This window comes from Oncorhynchus mykiss, chromosome Y (genome assembly GCF_013265735.2).
Source record: "Oncorhynchus mykiss isolate Arlee chromosome Y, USDA_OmykA_1.1, whole genome shotgun sequence".
Lineage (NCBI taxonomy): Eukaryota > Metazoa > Chordata > Actinopteri > Salmoniformes > Salmonidae > Oncorhynchus > Oncorhynchus mykiss.
In genome coordinates, this window is record NC_048593.1 from 12,308,977 (window position 1) to 12,322,202 (window position 13,226).

General features: G+C 41.9%; 1 protein-coding gene across 1 annotated transcript; it reads right to left on the minus strand.

Annotated features, from left to right (window-relative positions):
- Window positions 1-4,164: 4,164 nt before the first annotated feature.
- Window positions 4,165-11,981, minus strand: zgc:86599 (Cyt_c_Oxidase_Vb domain-containing protein). The gene is made up of 4 exons (XM_021590664.2): window positions 11,827-11,981; window positions 11,294-11,364; window positions 4,938-5,037; window positions 4,165-4,771 (listed from the first exon to the last, which is right to left on the minus strand). The coding sequence occupies exons 1-4, from the start codon at window positions 11,921-11,923 to the stop codon at window positions 4,659-4,661; spliced, it is 381 nt and encodes a 126-aa protein (XP_021446339.1). The 5' UTR covers window positions 11,924-11,981; the 3' UTR covers window positions 4,165-4,658.
- Window positions 11,982-13,226: the final 1,245 nt, after the last annotated feature.

Genomic DNA, 13,226 nt, shown 5'->3' on the forward strand with positions numbered 1-13,226 from the left:
CTGCATAGGGCTGATGGAAAGACAGCAGTCACACACAACATGATGTTAAAGAACCACTACATAGCACTGATGGAAAGACAGCAGTCACACACAACATGATGTTAAAGCACCACTACATAGGGCCGATGGAAAGACAGCAGTCACACACAGCATGATGTTAAAGCACCACTACATAGGGCTGATGGAAAGACAGCAGTCACACACCGCATGATGTTAAAGCACCACTACATAGGGCTGATGGAAAGACAGCAGTCACATACAGCATGATGTTAAAGCACCACTACATAGGGCTGATGGAAAGACAGCAGTCACACAGCATGATGTTAGAGCACCACTACACCAATGCATAGTACCGATGGAAAGACAGCAGTCACACACAACATGATGTTAAAGCACCACTACATAGGGCTGATGGAAAGACAGCAGTCACACACCGCATGATGTTAAAGCACCACTACATAGGGCTGATGGAAAGACAGCAGTCACATAGGGCTGATGGAAAGACAGCAGTCACATACAGCATGATGTTAAAGCACCACTACATAGGGCTGATGGAAAGACAGCAGTCACACAGCATGATGTTAGAGCACCACTACACCAATGCATAGTACCGATGGAAAGACAGCAGTCACACACAACATGATGTTAAAGCACCACTACATAGCGCTGATGGAAAGACAGCAGTCACACACAACATGATGTTAAAGAACCACTACATAGCGCTGATGGAAAGACAGCAGTCACACACAACATGATGTTAAAGCACCACTACATAGGGCTGATGGAAAGACAGCAGTCACACACAGCATGATGTTAGAGCACCACTACACCACTGCATAGGGCTGATGGAAAGACAGCAGTCACACACAGCATGATGTTAATGCACCACTGCATAGGGCTGATGGAAAGACAGCAGTCACACACAGCATGATGTTAAAGCACCACTACACCACTACATAGGGCTGATGGAAAGACAGCAGTCACACACAGCATGATGTTAAAGCACCACTACATAGGGCTGATGGAAAGACAGCAGTCACACACAGCATGATGTTAAAGCACCACTACACCACTACATAGGGCTGATGGAAAGACAGCAGTCACACACAACATGATGTTAAAGCACCACTACATAGCGCTGATGGAAAGACAGCAGTCACACACAACATGATGTTAAAGCACCACTACATAGGGCTGATGGAAAGACAGCAGTCACACACAGCATGATGTTAGAGCATCTATGGAGAGGTGTATTTATACACCACATCAAAGCCTTTTTTAACTCCAACCATATGACTCGGCTCACTGATAAGAGTATATCCTAGAAGTGACAGTAATGCTTTTGAATGAGCACTTTTAGAACGCAATGAACTAAAGTGGTAACTGATAAATGAACCTGAAAGTAACAAACTGCACACCTACTGCCTTTTCAAATGCACTTTGGGGATATAACCTTATGTACTTACGGTTTTATCCCAGCAATATCGAAGCTCTTTTGCAAAATGTAGATGTGGAGTGGCCCCTCTCGCTCGAGTCTGGTTGATGCACAAACACTCCCCTAGATTAACACGTTTGTACTTTATGTAACGATGGTTCCATTGAAACTGAAGCGCACGCCTTAGTGTAAATGCCTGCGCCAAAGCCTGACATCTTATCGTCCATTTATCCACTGTACTTTGTTTTAAGCATAGATGTCATGTATTATAGATGATGCTTGTACCACATTTGACCATGATTGTTTTTAGTATCTCAAAAAGCAATTGGAGTTGTCCACAATGTGGTTTTAAAAATAAAATCTGGAGTGATACTTAAATTCATTTTTTAAACACAAACATACAGCAGGGTCGGGGAGGTCTAATGGTCTCAGACCCATCCGGCTGATCTGACCCTAGTAGCCTGATGCTGGAGCTGACCGGGGGCTCTCACAGAAGACATGATAAAGACAGGGTAAGACACCCTGGACCTCTAGGAGGAGACCATGCCAGCAGCAGCCTGAAGGTAGGACAGTTCCTCCAAATCAGATCTCTGTGTCTCAGAGAGAGACAGGAGAGCAGTGGCTCAGCGGCAGTAGACAAAAAAAAAAAAAAAAAAAGTAGCAACTGCAGCTTAATGAAGTCAGCACAGTTGATGTAATCCCCCTGAGTTCTCCTCCCGAAACACAGCCTTTCTGCCTCTCCCCCTTTCCATCTACCTCTTCTCCTCTATGGCATTCACCCTCTCCCTCATCATATCCCCCCACACCCTTCCTACCGCCTTTCCTGCAGTATAAATAATTTCCCAGCTCAAGTCAGGCATTTCTCAGGCCTGTAGGATGTGACTGTCCTCTCTTCCTCTCCCTCCCCATTCCTCAACCTCTCCTGAAAGAGTGGTAATGGGTAGAGGAGATGGAAATATAGAAGGACAAGGAATGAGTCCCAAAATACACAGGAAAAAAAACAAAAAACACGATGGGTAATTGGGCATCACCATCCTTTTCTTCTAGTAGCCATGGAAACACAACTTCATTAGGCTACAGGGGATTATAGCCCCGGGCAAATCTCCACTGACAACCTAAACCTAGACTATTCCCCCTCCACTTAGTAGTGCACTATATGGGGAATGGTGTCATTTAAAAGTTGTGAACTATAGTGAATACGGTGTCTTTTGAAGACAAGCAGTGGGTCAAAGAACCCTCATAGTTCCCACCATCTTGTGGAAGACATCCGTATCAACATACTGTAGGCCTACTGTGAGAATGGATTAACACTAGTGTGACTAACTTAAAAACGAAGGAACTCAGACATTCTGATGTTCTGCCCGGTACAGGAGAAGTTGTGGAGTCAGACAGATGTAGACGTGCTTCAACACAGCAGTTTCCAAACTAACCAGCCGAATGACTCACTCAAGATCCTCAGGAATAACTAAGAAGTTTTTTTTGTTTTTTTTAATGATATCGGCCAGTCCCTGAAGGAGTCAGTACGGTTCACTAATTCATATTAAACTGCTTATGGCAGTAGGCAGAGCATGGCATTAGTCATGTAAACACCTTACTTTGCTCATCTTAAAATCGGCACATGGGTCATAATCAAAGTAAGCATAAGTACGCTGATTAAAACTTGGTTTTCAGGGCAATTTTGAATGATTACATGTAAACACCTTAAAATCACCGTTTCAGCAGTGTATTCTGTCTGTGCATGTAATAGCACCAGCCGACTAGAGCGAGCCTCCCTCTAACACGAGTTACGTGTCCCTACGTCCTATCGGCATCGAACATGTCACCCTCCCTAGCAGAGGGGGTGACCCCGGCAATTTGTTAAAACGAGAGGCTGCCTGGATCTTTAATTTAAAGACCCTTGCTCCCGTCGGTTTCAACGTCGATTTTGATCTGAAGCCATTGTGATTTTGCAGCCCTATGTAGCCAAATTGTATCGATGATCGTATGCTATCCATTTATTTTTTATTTTTTATGTTTTCTTAATTTGAGAATTAACCAATGATCTCAGGCCACACCCAGCCATGATTTGACCCCTCCCTGTATGTGTCCTTTGACGCTATAGAAAGTCACCCCCGCAGTGTTTGTCATTATACCCTGATGAAGACAGCGTGTCTATCTAAACGTTGGATATTAGGTTATTGCGTCTGAGCCCTTAGTGTGCGGCTCGCTCTATTTTTTCAAGTGTTCTACTAACCAGCACCGCGCCTAAATAGGTGTGCGTTTTTCACTTCTAGATCGAACTCCCCAAAAACAACATGGTCAGTCAAGTAGAACCTTTATTTTGAGAGGCGATTTTCTGCATTCATCAAAGTCCCATCAGGTAGCCCGACTTCCTGTGTCCATGTAAACACGACTATTAGGGAAATTGTTCTTCTCGCAAAATATATGTGAACATTTTTAATCAAACCACTATATTAATCTGACAACCCACAATAAATTGTATTGTGTGCAAGTAACCGCACTCATTACATAGAATGAATATGGAACATCTGCAGGGAGGCACAGAACTGGGATCATCTGATGGTAAATGTCACCCTCTGTTGGTGACTGGCCACATGTAGCAGAAGCAAGTCATATCGAGACTCAACTGCGGTACATGTACAGAACACAACCCACCACAAGAGAGACTGTCAAAAAAAAAAAAAAAGGGTCCCACCATCACAATCTACACGTCACCACTGGAAAAAGCATGAGGAGTTAAAGAGTTTATTGGTTTGATAAGAGGGGTAAACTGGACCAAGTAACATTGTACAGTACATACGTCAACGTAAACTGCTGTTTGAATATAATTGCTTGAACAATAACATTGTGTCCCACACCGTAAAGCCTAGGCTTTTGGTACATTTAAAACAATAACTGGCACTGTAAGCACAGACCGACATTGAGGTTAGATCATCAAGTAGACTCTAGGATGAGATAAAGAATTGGACAGCAAAGAAATCATAAAAAGGAATCCAGAAAGTGCACAGAGCACAATGTTCTAATTTAGAAACCCCTACACCTAATGTGCAAATACACTTCCTGAAAGGGCATTGTGATTTCTGACATCACTGTCTAACCCCACTTCACCCCATTCTAAAGAAGCTGGAATCTTTCAGAGTGAATGTAAGGGAATAGGTGTGTTTTTTTTTGGTGGTGTGTATGTATGTATGTATATATATAATAGATAGAGGGTGTATATATTTTAGTGTGGCAGCTCGTGGGGCACCAGTTTGTAGTGGGAGCCACAGGAGGGACAGCGCTGAGCCTCGCCCTGATGGAGCCAGAACCACACCACTGCTGTGTTATCCTCCTCACCTAGAAATGGAGAGAAGGGGGAAGGGGAGAGAGTGATTGAAGGAGAGATTAGATATGAGCAGAGACAAGAACAATCGGACAGCCAAGACAAATGAGTGGTATGGCTTCTGGCAACAGAGCGCTACCAGACAGCTGTTGCAAGACTAATATGAAGCCAGTCACGTACAGACACAGCCCACAATCCTCTTTGTGGTGACGGAGGGCACCAGATGAGGGTCAGCCTTGGAGCCAGCATACTCCTTGGGTTTCAGCATGCTGTAGGGGTCCTGGAAGGAATTCAAACAAGGCAGGTTCAGTAATAGAGCCTTATACAGTATGAGAGAGCGAACTACAATAAGGGCAAAGCCCACTAAGAAACCTTGTAATGATACTAGCTAAGTTAGCCAAGTAACATCAAAATCACACGGTCACATGCGTCGTAAAACAGGTGTAGACTAACAGCAAAACGCTTAATTTACCGTCTCTTCTCAATGCAGAGAGAAAAATAAGAGGAATAAACACACAATAAGTAACGATAAGTAACTTGGCTATACACACACAGCTTACCAGTACAGAGTCAATGTGCAGGGGTCCGAGATAATCAAGGTAGATACAAAAGTATGTGGACACCCCTTCAAACTAGTGGATTTGGCTATCTCAGCCACACCCATTGCTGACAGGTGTATAAAATCAAGCACACAGCCACCCAATCTACATTGGACAAACTTTGACCATAGAATGGCCTTACTGAAGAACTCTGGCACCGTGGCACCGTCACAGCATGCCACCTTTTCAACAAGTTAGTTTGCCAAATATCTGCCCTGCTAGAGCTGTCCTGGTCAACTGTAAGTGCTGTTATTGTGAAGTGGAAACGCCTAGGAGCAAAAATGACTCGGCCGCAAAGTGGTAGCCCACACTAGCTTACAGAAGGAGCTTGTTCTCTGGAGTGAGGAATCACACTTCATCAGCTGGCAGTGCTGTAGACACCGAGGAAATTGAAGCTCTCAACATGCTCCATTGCAGCCTCGTCAATGTGGACATGCTCGGCCAGCCGTTTCCTGTAGTCCACTTTCAGCTCCTTTGTCTTGCTGACATTAAGGGAGAGGTATATGTCCTGGCACCACAATGCCAGGTCACGTCTAATCAGTGATCAGGTCTACCACCGTCGTGTTATCAGCAAACTGCAGTTCCTACATCCATTTTCTTACTTAGAAAAATTTGATATTTACCCATTGATTCCTGACGAATGTAACAAAACACCTCCTGAACTTAGTTCAGCTGTCGTACCCCATCAGAACCCAAAATACCAACACTAGGCCTATATAGCCTCTAAACATGCTTTAAACAATCATTTAGATATCTTGGATGATCAGTCCTTGCATCCCTAGCACTATGAATTTGAGAGTGGTTACATTTCTCCAGGCCCATCACTCAGCTGTTTCAAATGCGGAATGCTGCTTTAAGGTCGATGTCCCTAGAGTTGAAAAATGTGATGAAAGCTACCATTGCTGCACTGCTGTGTTTAATCACTTTCATCCCTACATCCCATGAATTTGTTTACCCATAGAGATTTTACCCTATGACAAACAATGTCAGTTTACAACAAGTTATTGCTCACTTATACATCATTGGAAAGAATAGAGTCACACTTCAATCAGACACATTTTCGGGAATGTTGAGATCCACAGAACTTTGACCTCTAGGGTACATATCAGAATTACCCATTTAAAATGTCTTAAAAAAATTATAAAAAATAAATAAAATGTAAACTTTGTTTGACAAGTGGTTCTGTACGGTCATGAAATTACCTTCCAAGTGATAGTGTCTTTAGAAAGTATTCACACCCCTGATTCAATACTTTGTAGAAGTACCTACAGCTGTGAGTGTTTCTGGGAAAGTCTCCAAGAGCTTTCAACATTTGGATTGTGCAACATATCCCATTATTCTTAACAAAATTATTCAAGTTCTGCCAAATTAGTTGTTGATCATTTCTAGACAACCATTTTCAGGTCTTGACATATTTTGAAGTAGATTTAAGTCAACTAACTCGGCCACTCAGGAACATTCACGGCCTTCTTGGTAAGCAACTTCAGTGTAGATTTGGCCTTGTTTAGGTTATTGTCCTGCTGAAAGGTTAATTAATCTCCCAGTGTCTGGTGGAAAGCAGACTGAACCAGGTTTTCCTCTAGGATTCTTTTTATTTTTTTATCCTTAAACTCCTCCTTAACAATTACAAGCATACCCATAACATGATGCAGCTTGAAAATATGATGAGTTGTACTCAGTAAAACAGAGTTACACATGGAATAAACAAACGTACAGTCAATAACACAATAGAAAAATATAGAGATAATTGTATGTGGGGTGTAAGGATAGCACAGTTACTCCATGCAATTGGCAACAACAAAAAACATGCATCTTTCGCTCCTGAAGTTTAGGCTTAACATAAAAGGGGTTGAAAACTTAAGACATTTCAGCTTAATCGTTTGTATTTAATTTCAAAAAAACAATTCCACTGACATTATTGGGCAGTGTGTGTAGATCAGTGACAATATAAATATGATATATTTTAAATTCAGGCTAGAAAACAAAAAGGTGGAAAAAGTCAAGGGGTGCGAATACTTTCTGAAAGCACTGTATAGAGGAAACTTTTGCTTCCTTAAAAATCAGTATCGGTCTCAAAAAAAAAAAATCACAAATCGGCAGGCTCTGCTAGTGTCACTGGGCAGCTCGCAGCTGGATTTCCCTTTGTAATCTCTGATAGTTTGCAAGCCCGGTGGTCACGAGTCAAATTCCACGTTACTGTTTAGTCACGGTAATTAGGCTTCTCCAAGCTCCAATGCTGCTGGTGGTCATTACCAAACTTGCCAACTGCCTGGTACTCAGCACTCCATTTTCCCTCTAATCACTGACATCAATACAAATGTAATCGAAAATCTAATCAATCACTTCATGACCGCCCATGAGCTCATGTTGTAAAACATTTATGGGCTTGGCAATTGTGTGAGAAAACAGTTGATGGATTCCATCAGCTTTCTATAGGCTAGGCCTACTATTTATCAACTTTCCTAATATTAAACACATCACTTTGCTTTACAACAGGAGCATAGCCTACCTGGATGGCATGAAAATGAACCATGGGAAAAGCGTTCAGTCGCTATTTAAGTGCGTAGTTGACAGTTTTCCTTCTCATGCCCCAAGAATAGTTTGATGGGTGACAATAGTAGCCCATCACGTGGATCATGTATTACCACTTGTGAATGACACCCAGCTTGTGCAGTAAGGAATAGTAAATGCCTTTTTTTTTGCGACTTTTTGAAAATCATAGTCGCACACCTTATGTAGCCTAGCCCAAAGGCTTATATGATATGGTTTATATTACAACTAAAAAGGCCAAATAGCGCCTTAAAATTAAGCACGAGTTAAGCACACGCATGAGTTAAGTTTGGGGAAGATATTAGTCACCATAAATACGCACCTTTTTAATAAAGCATTACATGCATAAATCGCATTGGCCTTCACTTTCCAGAAGTGTTTTCCCGCTAATTGATTGCAATTTGGAACATTTGCGATTAGAGCCTACTGCCATGTGCGCATTGCTGCGCTTAAAATGTGAAGAAAATCACATAACTTAACATATTAAGCTAAATGTTCTGATGTTGTATCAGCCTCATTTCTTTTAAAAGATTGATGCGAGTAGTTGTATTAATTTGGGATATATCACATCCCACAACTGTCCCAGAGTATGTTTGGAATATTGATTTCTTGCACAGTACAGTTGACTAATAGCATAGGTCAACTTTTGTACTATTAGGGATAGTAGATTGACATAGGCTTTGCTTTTCTTTAGGCCTACTTGTTGGCTGACGGAAATAAGGCTATATGGAAACCTCTAACATCTTCAATATGGGCGTCGGAATTGAATTATAGGCTACAGTGCCTTGCGAAAGTATTCGGCCCCCTTGAACATTGCGACCTTTTGCCACATTTCAGGCTTCAAACATAAAGATATAAAACTGTATTTTTTTGTGAAGAATCAACAACGAGTGGGACACAATCATGAAGTGGAACGACATTTATTGGATATTTCAAACTTTTTTAACAAATCAAAAACTGAAAAATTGGGCGTGCAAAATTATTCAGCCCCCTTAAGTTAATACTTTGTAGCGCCACCTTTTGCTGCGATTACAGCTGTAAGTCGCTTGGGGTATGTCTCTATCAGTTTTGCACATCGAGAGACTGAAATTTTTTCCCATTCCTCCTTGCAAAACAGCTCGAGCTCAGTGAGGTTGGAAGGAGAGCATTTGTGAACAGCAGTTTTCAGTTCTTTCCACAGATTCTCGATTGGATTCAGGTCTGGACTTTGACTTGGCCATTCTAACACCTGGATATGTTTATTTTTGAACCATTCCATTGTAGATTTTGCTTTATGTTTTGGATCATTGTCTTGTTGGAAGACAAATCTCCGTCCCAGTCTCAGGTCTTTTGCAGACTCCATCAGGTTTTCTTCCAGAATAGTCCTGTATTTGGCTCCATCCATCTTCCCATCAATTTTAACCATCTTCCCTGTCCCTGCTGAAGAAAAGCAGGCCCAAACCATGATGCTGCCACCACCATGTTTGACAGTGGCATGGTGTGTTCAGGGTGATGAGCTGTGTTGCTTTTACGCCAAACATAACATTTTGCATTGTTGCCAAAAAGTTCCATTTTGGTTTCATCTGACCAGAGCACCTTCTTCCACATGTTTGGTGTGTCTCCCAGGTGGCTTGTGGCAAACTTTAAATGACAATTTTTATGGATATCTTTAAGAAATGGCTTTCTTGCCACTCTTCCATAAAGGCCAGATTTGTGCAATATACGACTGATTGTTGTCCTATGGACAGAGTCTCCCACCTCAGCTGTAGATCTCTGCAGTTCATCCAGAGTGATCATGGGCCTCTTGGCTGCATCTCTGATCAGTCTTCTCCTTGTATGAGCTGAAAGTTTAGAGGGACGGCCAGGTCTTGGTAGATTTGCAGTGGTCTGATACTCCTTCCATTTCAATATTATCGCTTGCACAGTGCTCCTTGGGATGTTTAAAGCTTGGGAAATCTTTTTGTATCCAAATCCGGCTTTAAACTTCTTCACAACAGTATCTCGGACCTGCCTGGTGTGTTCCTTGTTCTTCATGATGCTCTCTGCGCTTTTAAACAACCTCTGAGACTATCACAGTGCAGGTGCATTTATACGGAGACTTGATTACACACAGGTGGATTGTATTTATCATCATTAGTCATTTAGGTCAACATTGGATCATTCAGAGATCCTCACTGAACTTCTGGAGAGAGTTTGCTGCACTGAAAGTAAAGGGGCTGAATAATTTTGCACGCCCAATTTTTCAGTTTTTGATTTGTTAAAAAAGTTTGACATATCCAATAAATGTCGTTCCACTTCATGATTGTGTCCCACTTGTTGTTGATTCTTCACAAAAATAGTATATCTTTCTGTTTGAAGCCTGAAATGTGGCAAAAGGTAGCAAAGTTCAAGGGGGCCGAATACTTTCGCAAGGCATTGTATTTGGTTGACATTTTGATGTATATGCACAAACTCTTCCGAATTGTTTCGGCTGGGAAGCATGCAGACGCCTTAACACCTGCTTCCGACCAGAAATGTGGAATGGTCCAATAGAAATGCGAGTGCAATGTGAGAAGATGTGTCGTACCTTGGCTGGAGGCTGTGTTAAAGCCAGGTGCAACTTTGCTAAACTGCGTACGTTAAGTGCATCTTTTGTACATTAAAAATATAATTTCTCACTGGTATGGAAATTAGGTTCAAAGGTTTGCAAAAAGTGAGGATTAACATTTTTAACTAGTGATATACATATTGCCAGAGTCCATCTGTTTTATAGTAGTTAGTTTGAATAGGATGTGCAATCTTACTCTCCACTCTATTGATTTCAACATGAAAGCGGTACAAGTGATTAATAAGTGTATGGGCCACCCCCATATCAAAATGCATCACTCCAAAAATGTAGCTGGCTGTCTTCAGTAACTTGTCTTCTAACGAGTGCTGTAAACAATATTTCCAGTTTCCATGTGTTAAAAATAAACAATATGATGACTAATGTAGCACATGCATGTGTAGGTAACACATTTGATGTTTAGGTTATAAATATATCATGAACTGGTTCAGCATATTCATTGATTTAAACTGATCTTTGTTTTGACATTGGTCTATTTTTCAAAGGTTGTTGCCAACAGGATGTCGTAACGTCATTTTCAAATGGTTATAAGAATGTACCTTCAAAACTTTCGACAGTTCAATTCCAAAAGTATTGTACTTAATTTTGAACAAAACAGCGTAATGAGTACAAAAACGTGATGTGATTTTTTTTATTTTGATGATCTACCAGAAATTATTTTTTTTAAACTGATTTGACTTAACCTGGCCTTGGGTTCTCGAGAGCTACATCAACGCTAGCGTTCTAACGTTAGCTAGTTAGTGCAAGATACCTAACTGACATTAAAATATTATTTTTTTAAATACTCCAAAATCTTGACCTACCGCGCCCTGTTGGGCAGCCTTCATAACGATCTTCTCCAGACCAGTGGCCTGCTCCTCGTCGGTGGGGATGCCTGAAAACATGTAATCGTCAGTGTTTGCTAGCAAGCTTAGCTAACTAGCTTGTCAGCTAGCTGATATGATTGGAATTAGCTAGCCAACTAGCAAAATTAGCACTGGGCTACTTTCGCGCTAACCACACTCAATAATGTCGACACTAAGCTAGAAGGCTAATGCACCATCTTTGGCTACGGTCGCTATAAAGACAAAATAGCTCAATATAGAACATGGAAAAATTGACATCTGCTCAGTTAGCTACTTCATTTGAACAAAAAACGGAACATATATAAAAATAATAGATATATATTTTGCTACAACGAACATTTTATGACAGCCATCTAATACTATACTGTTGTTAGCTAGCTCTGATAAATTGGATAACTAAGCCTTGCGCCATTGCCTGGCATCGTCTGTCCTTGACATCAAATATGTCTAATATGATGCTTCTGCCCAAAAACTCAACATTACCGACTCACCTCCAGCAGCCATGCCGCGGGTGAGAATAGGGACCGGTGCGGCCCGGCAAGTTGTAGCGGCCCTGATGGACGATCGGAGCAGTAACCTTGCAGCCATTTCGACTTCTGGTTGAAAATACAACTGGCAGCACGCTGATGACGTTTAATATTTTTACCTACTTCTTCTTCTCCTTTGGAAGTTAATTGGCGGATCGCATCCAACTTTTAGGTGCACACACCGCCACCTACTGCACTAGTGCGTGATGCCATTCACGTCCTACCTACATTATATTCTTAGATACAATAAATCAAAATTGGGGAAAAGGAAAATTACCCTACCATCTATTAGTCCTCTATAAAAAAACACCACCCATTCCACTATTTAACACTATCTAGTCCTACTCCAGACCAATGGTCTGAAGGGACATATCAATACCCCTCAACACCCCCTGCAGCTGTTCTGCAGTAAATCTTCGCAATCTCAAGCACTTCTCTGCCGCTGCCACTACAACCTCTATTTTCGGTGACTTTCAATTAATTTCTGCTGTACAATTAACCACCATGGCTATAAATGCTAAAAAGCCCATGTTACTGAAGCACATATTATTCCCATTACTCTCTCTTGATCTCTGCCTCCTCACAGGAATCCTCTCACGATCTTTCACCCTGTAGCCATCTTCCTCTAACACTCTTCACTGCGTCGGCATACAACACTTTCTGTACTACCATAACCCTGGCAACCTCAATCTGCCTTTCTATCACCGGACATCTCCGATCTCCTGCCCCATGATCACCTCCACAACTAACACACACAACTTTCTCCACCGATACCACACTTTCCTTCGTCTCATGCCCACTCATGCACACTTCTCACATCTAGACATCGGCCAACACCATGGGTTTAGCACCTACAAAACCTACAGTTTACAAACAAGTTTTTCCACTGATACCACACATTCCTTTGTCTCATGTCCAACTGCACATTTCTCACATCTAGGAATTTCCCTTCTACACACTGCTGCCACATGACCATAATCTTGACACATAAAACATCGTAATGGGTTCGGGACAAAAGCTCTCACGGGATAACTGACATCCTAAATTGACTATTTGGTCAAAACTCTGCATCAAAACTCAGTAGTACAGACATCTTAAACTTCTGTTGACCCTCAACACTGAATGCCACTCCAGTTATCACTCCTTTCAACGGCACCCTGCTCCGGGAAGGAAAGCAAGTCACAGCTTTTGTCCCCAGTCGCATGGTGCAGAGAGCACGCTCCCTCTGAACAGCAGAAACACAAAAAATCTACATGATTCCACCTACCCAACCTCTTCTCCACCCAACCTGGCACCACATATGGATCAGACAGAGGACAAGGATCCATTCTCTCCAAAAAATCTCACTCCCACTGGGCAAAAAA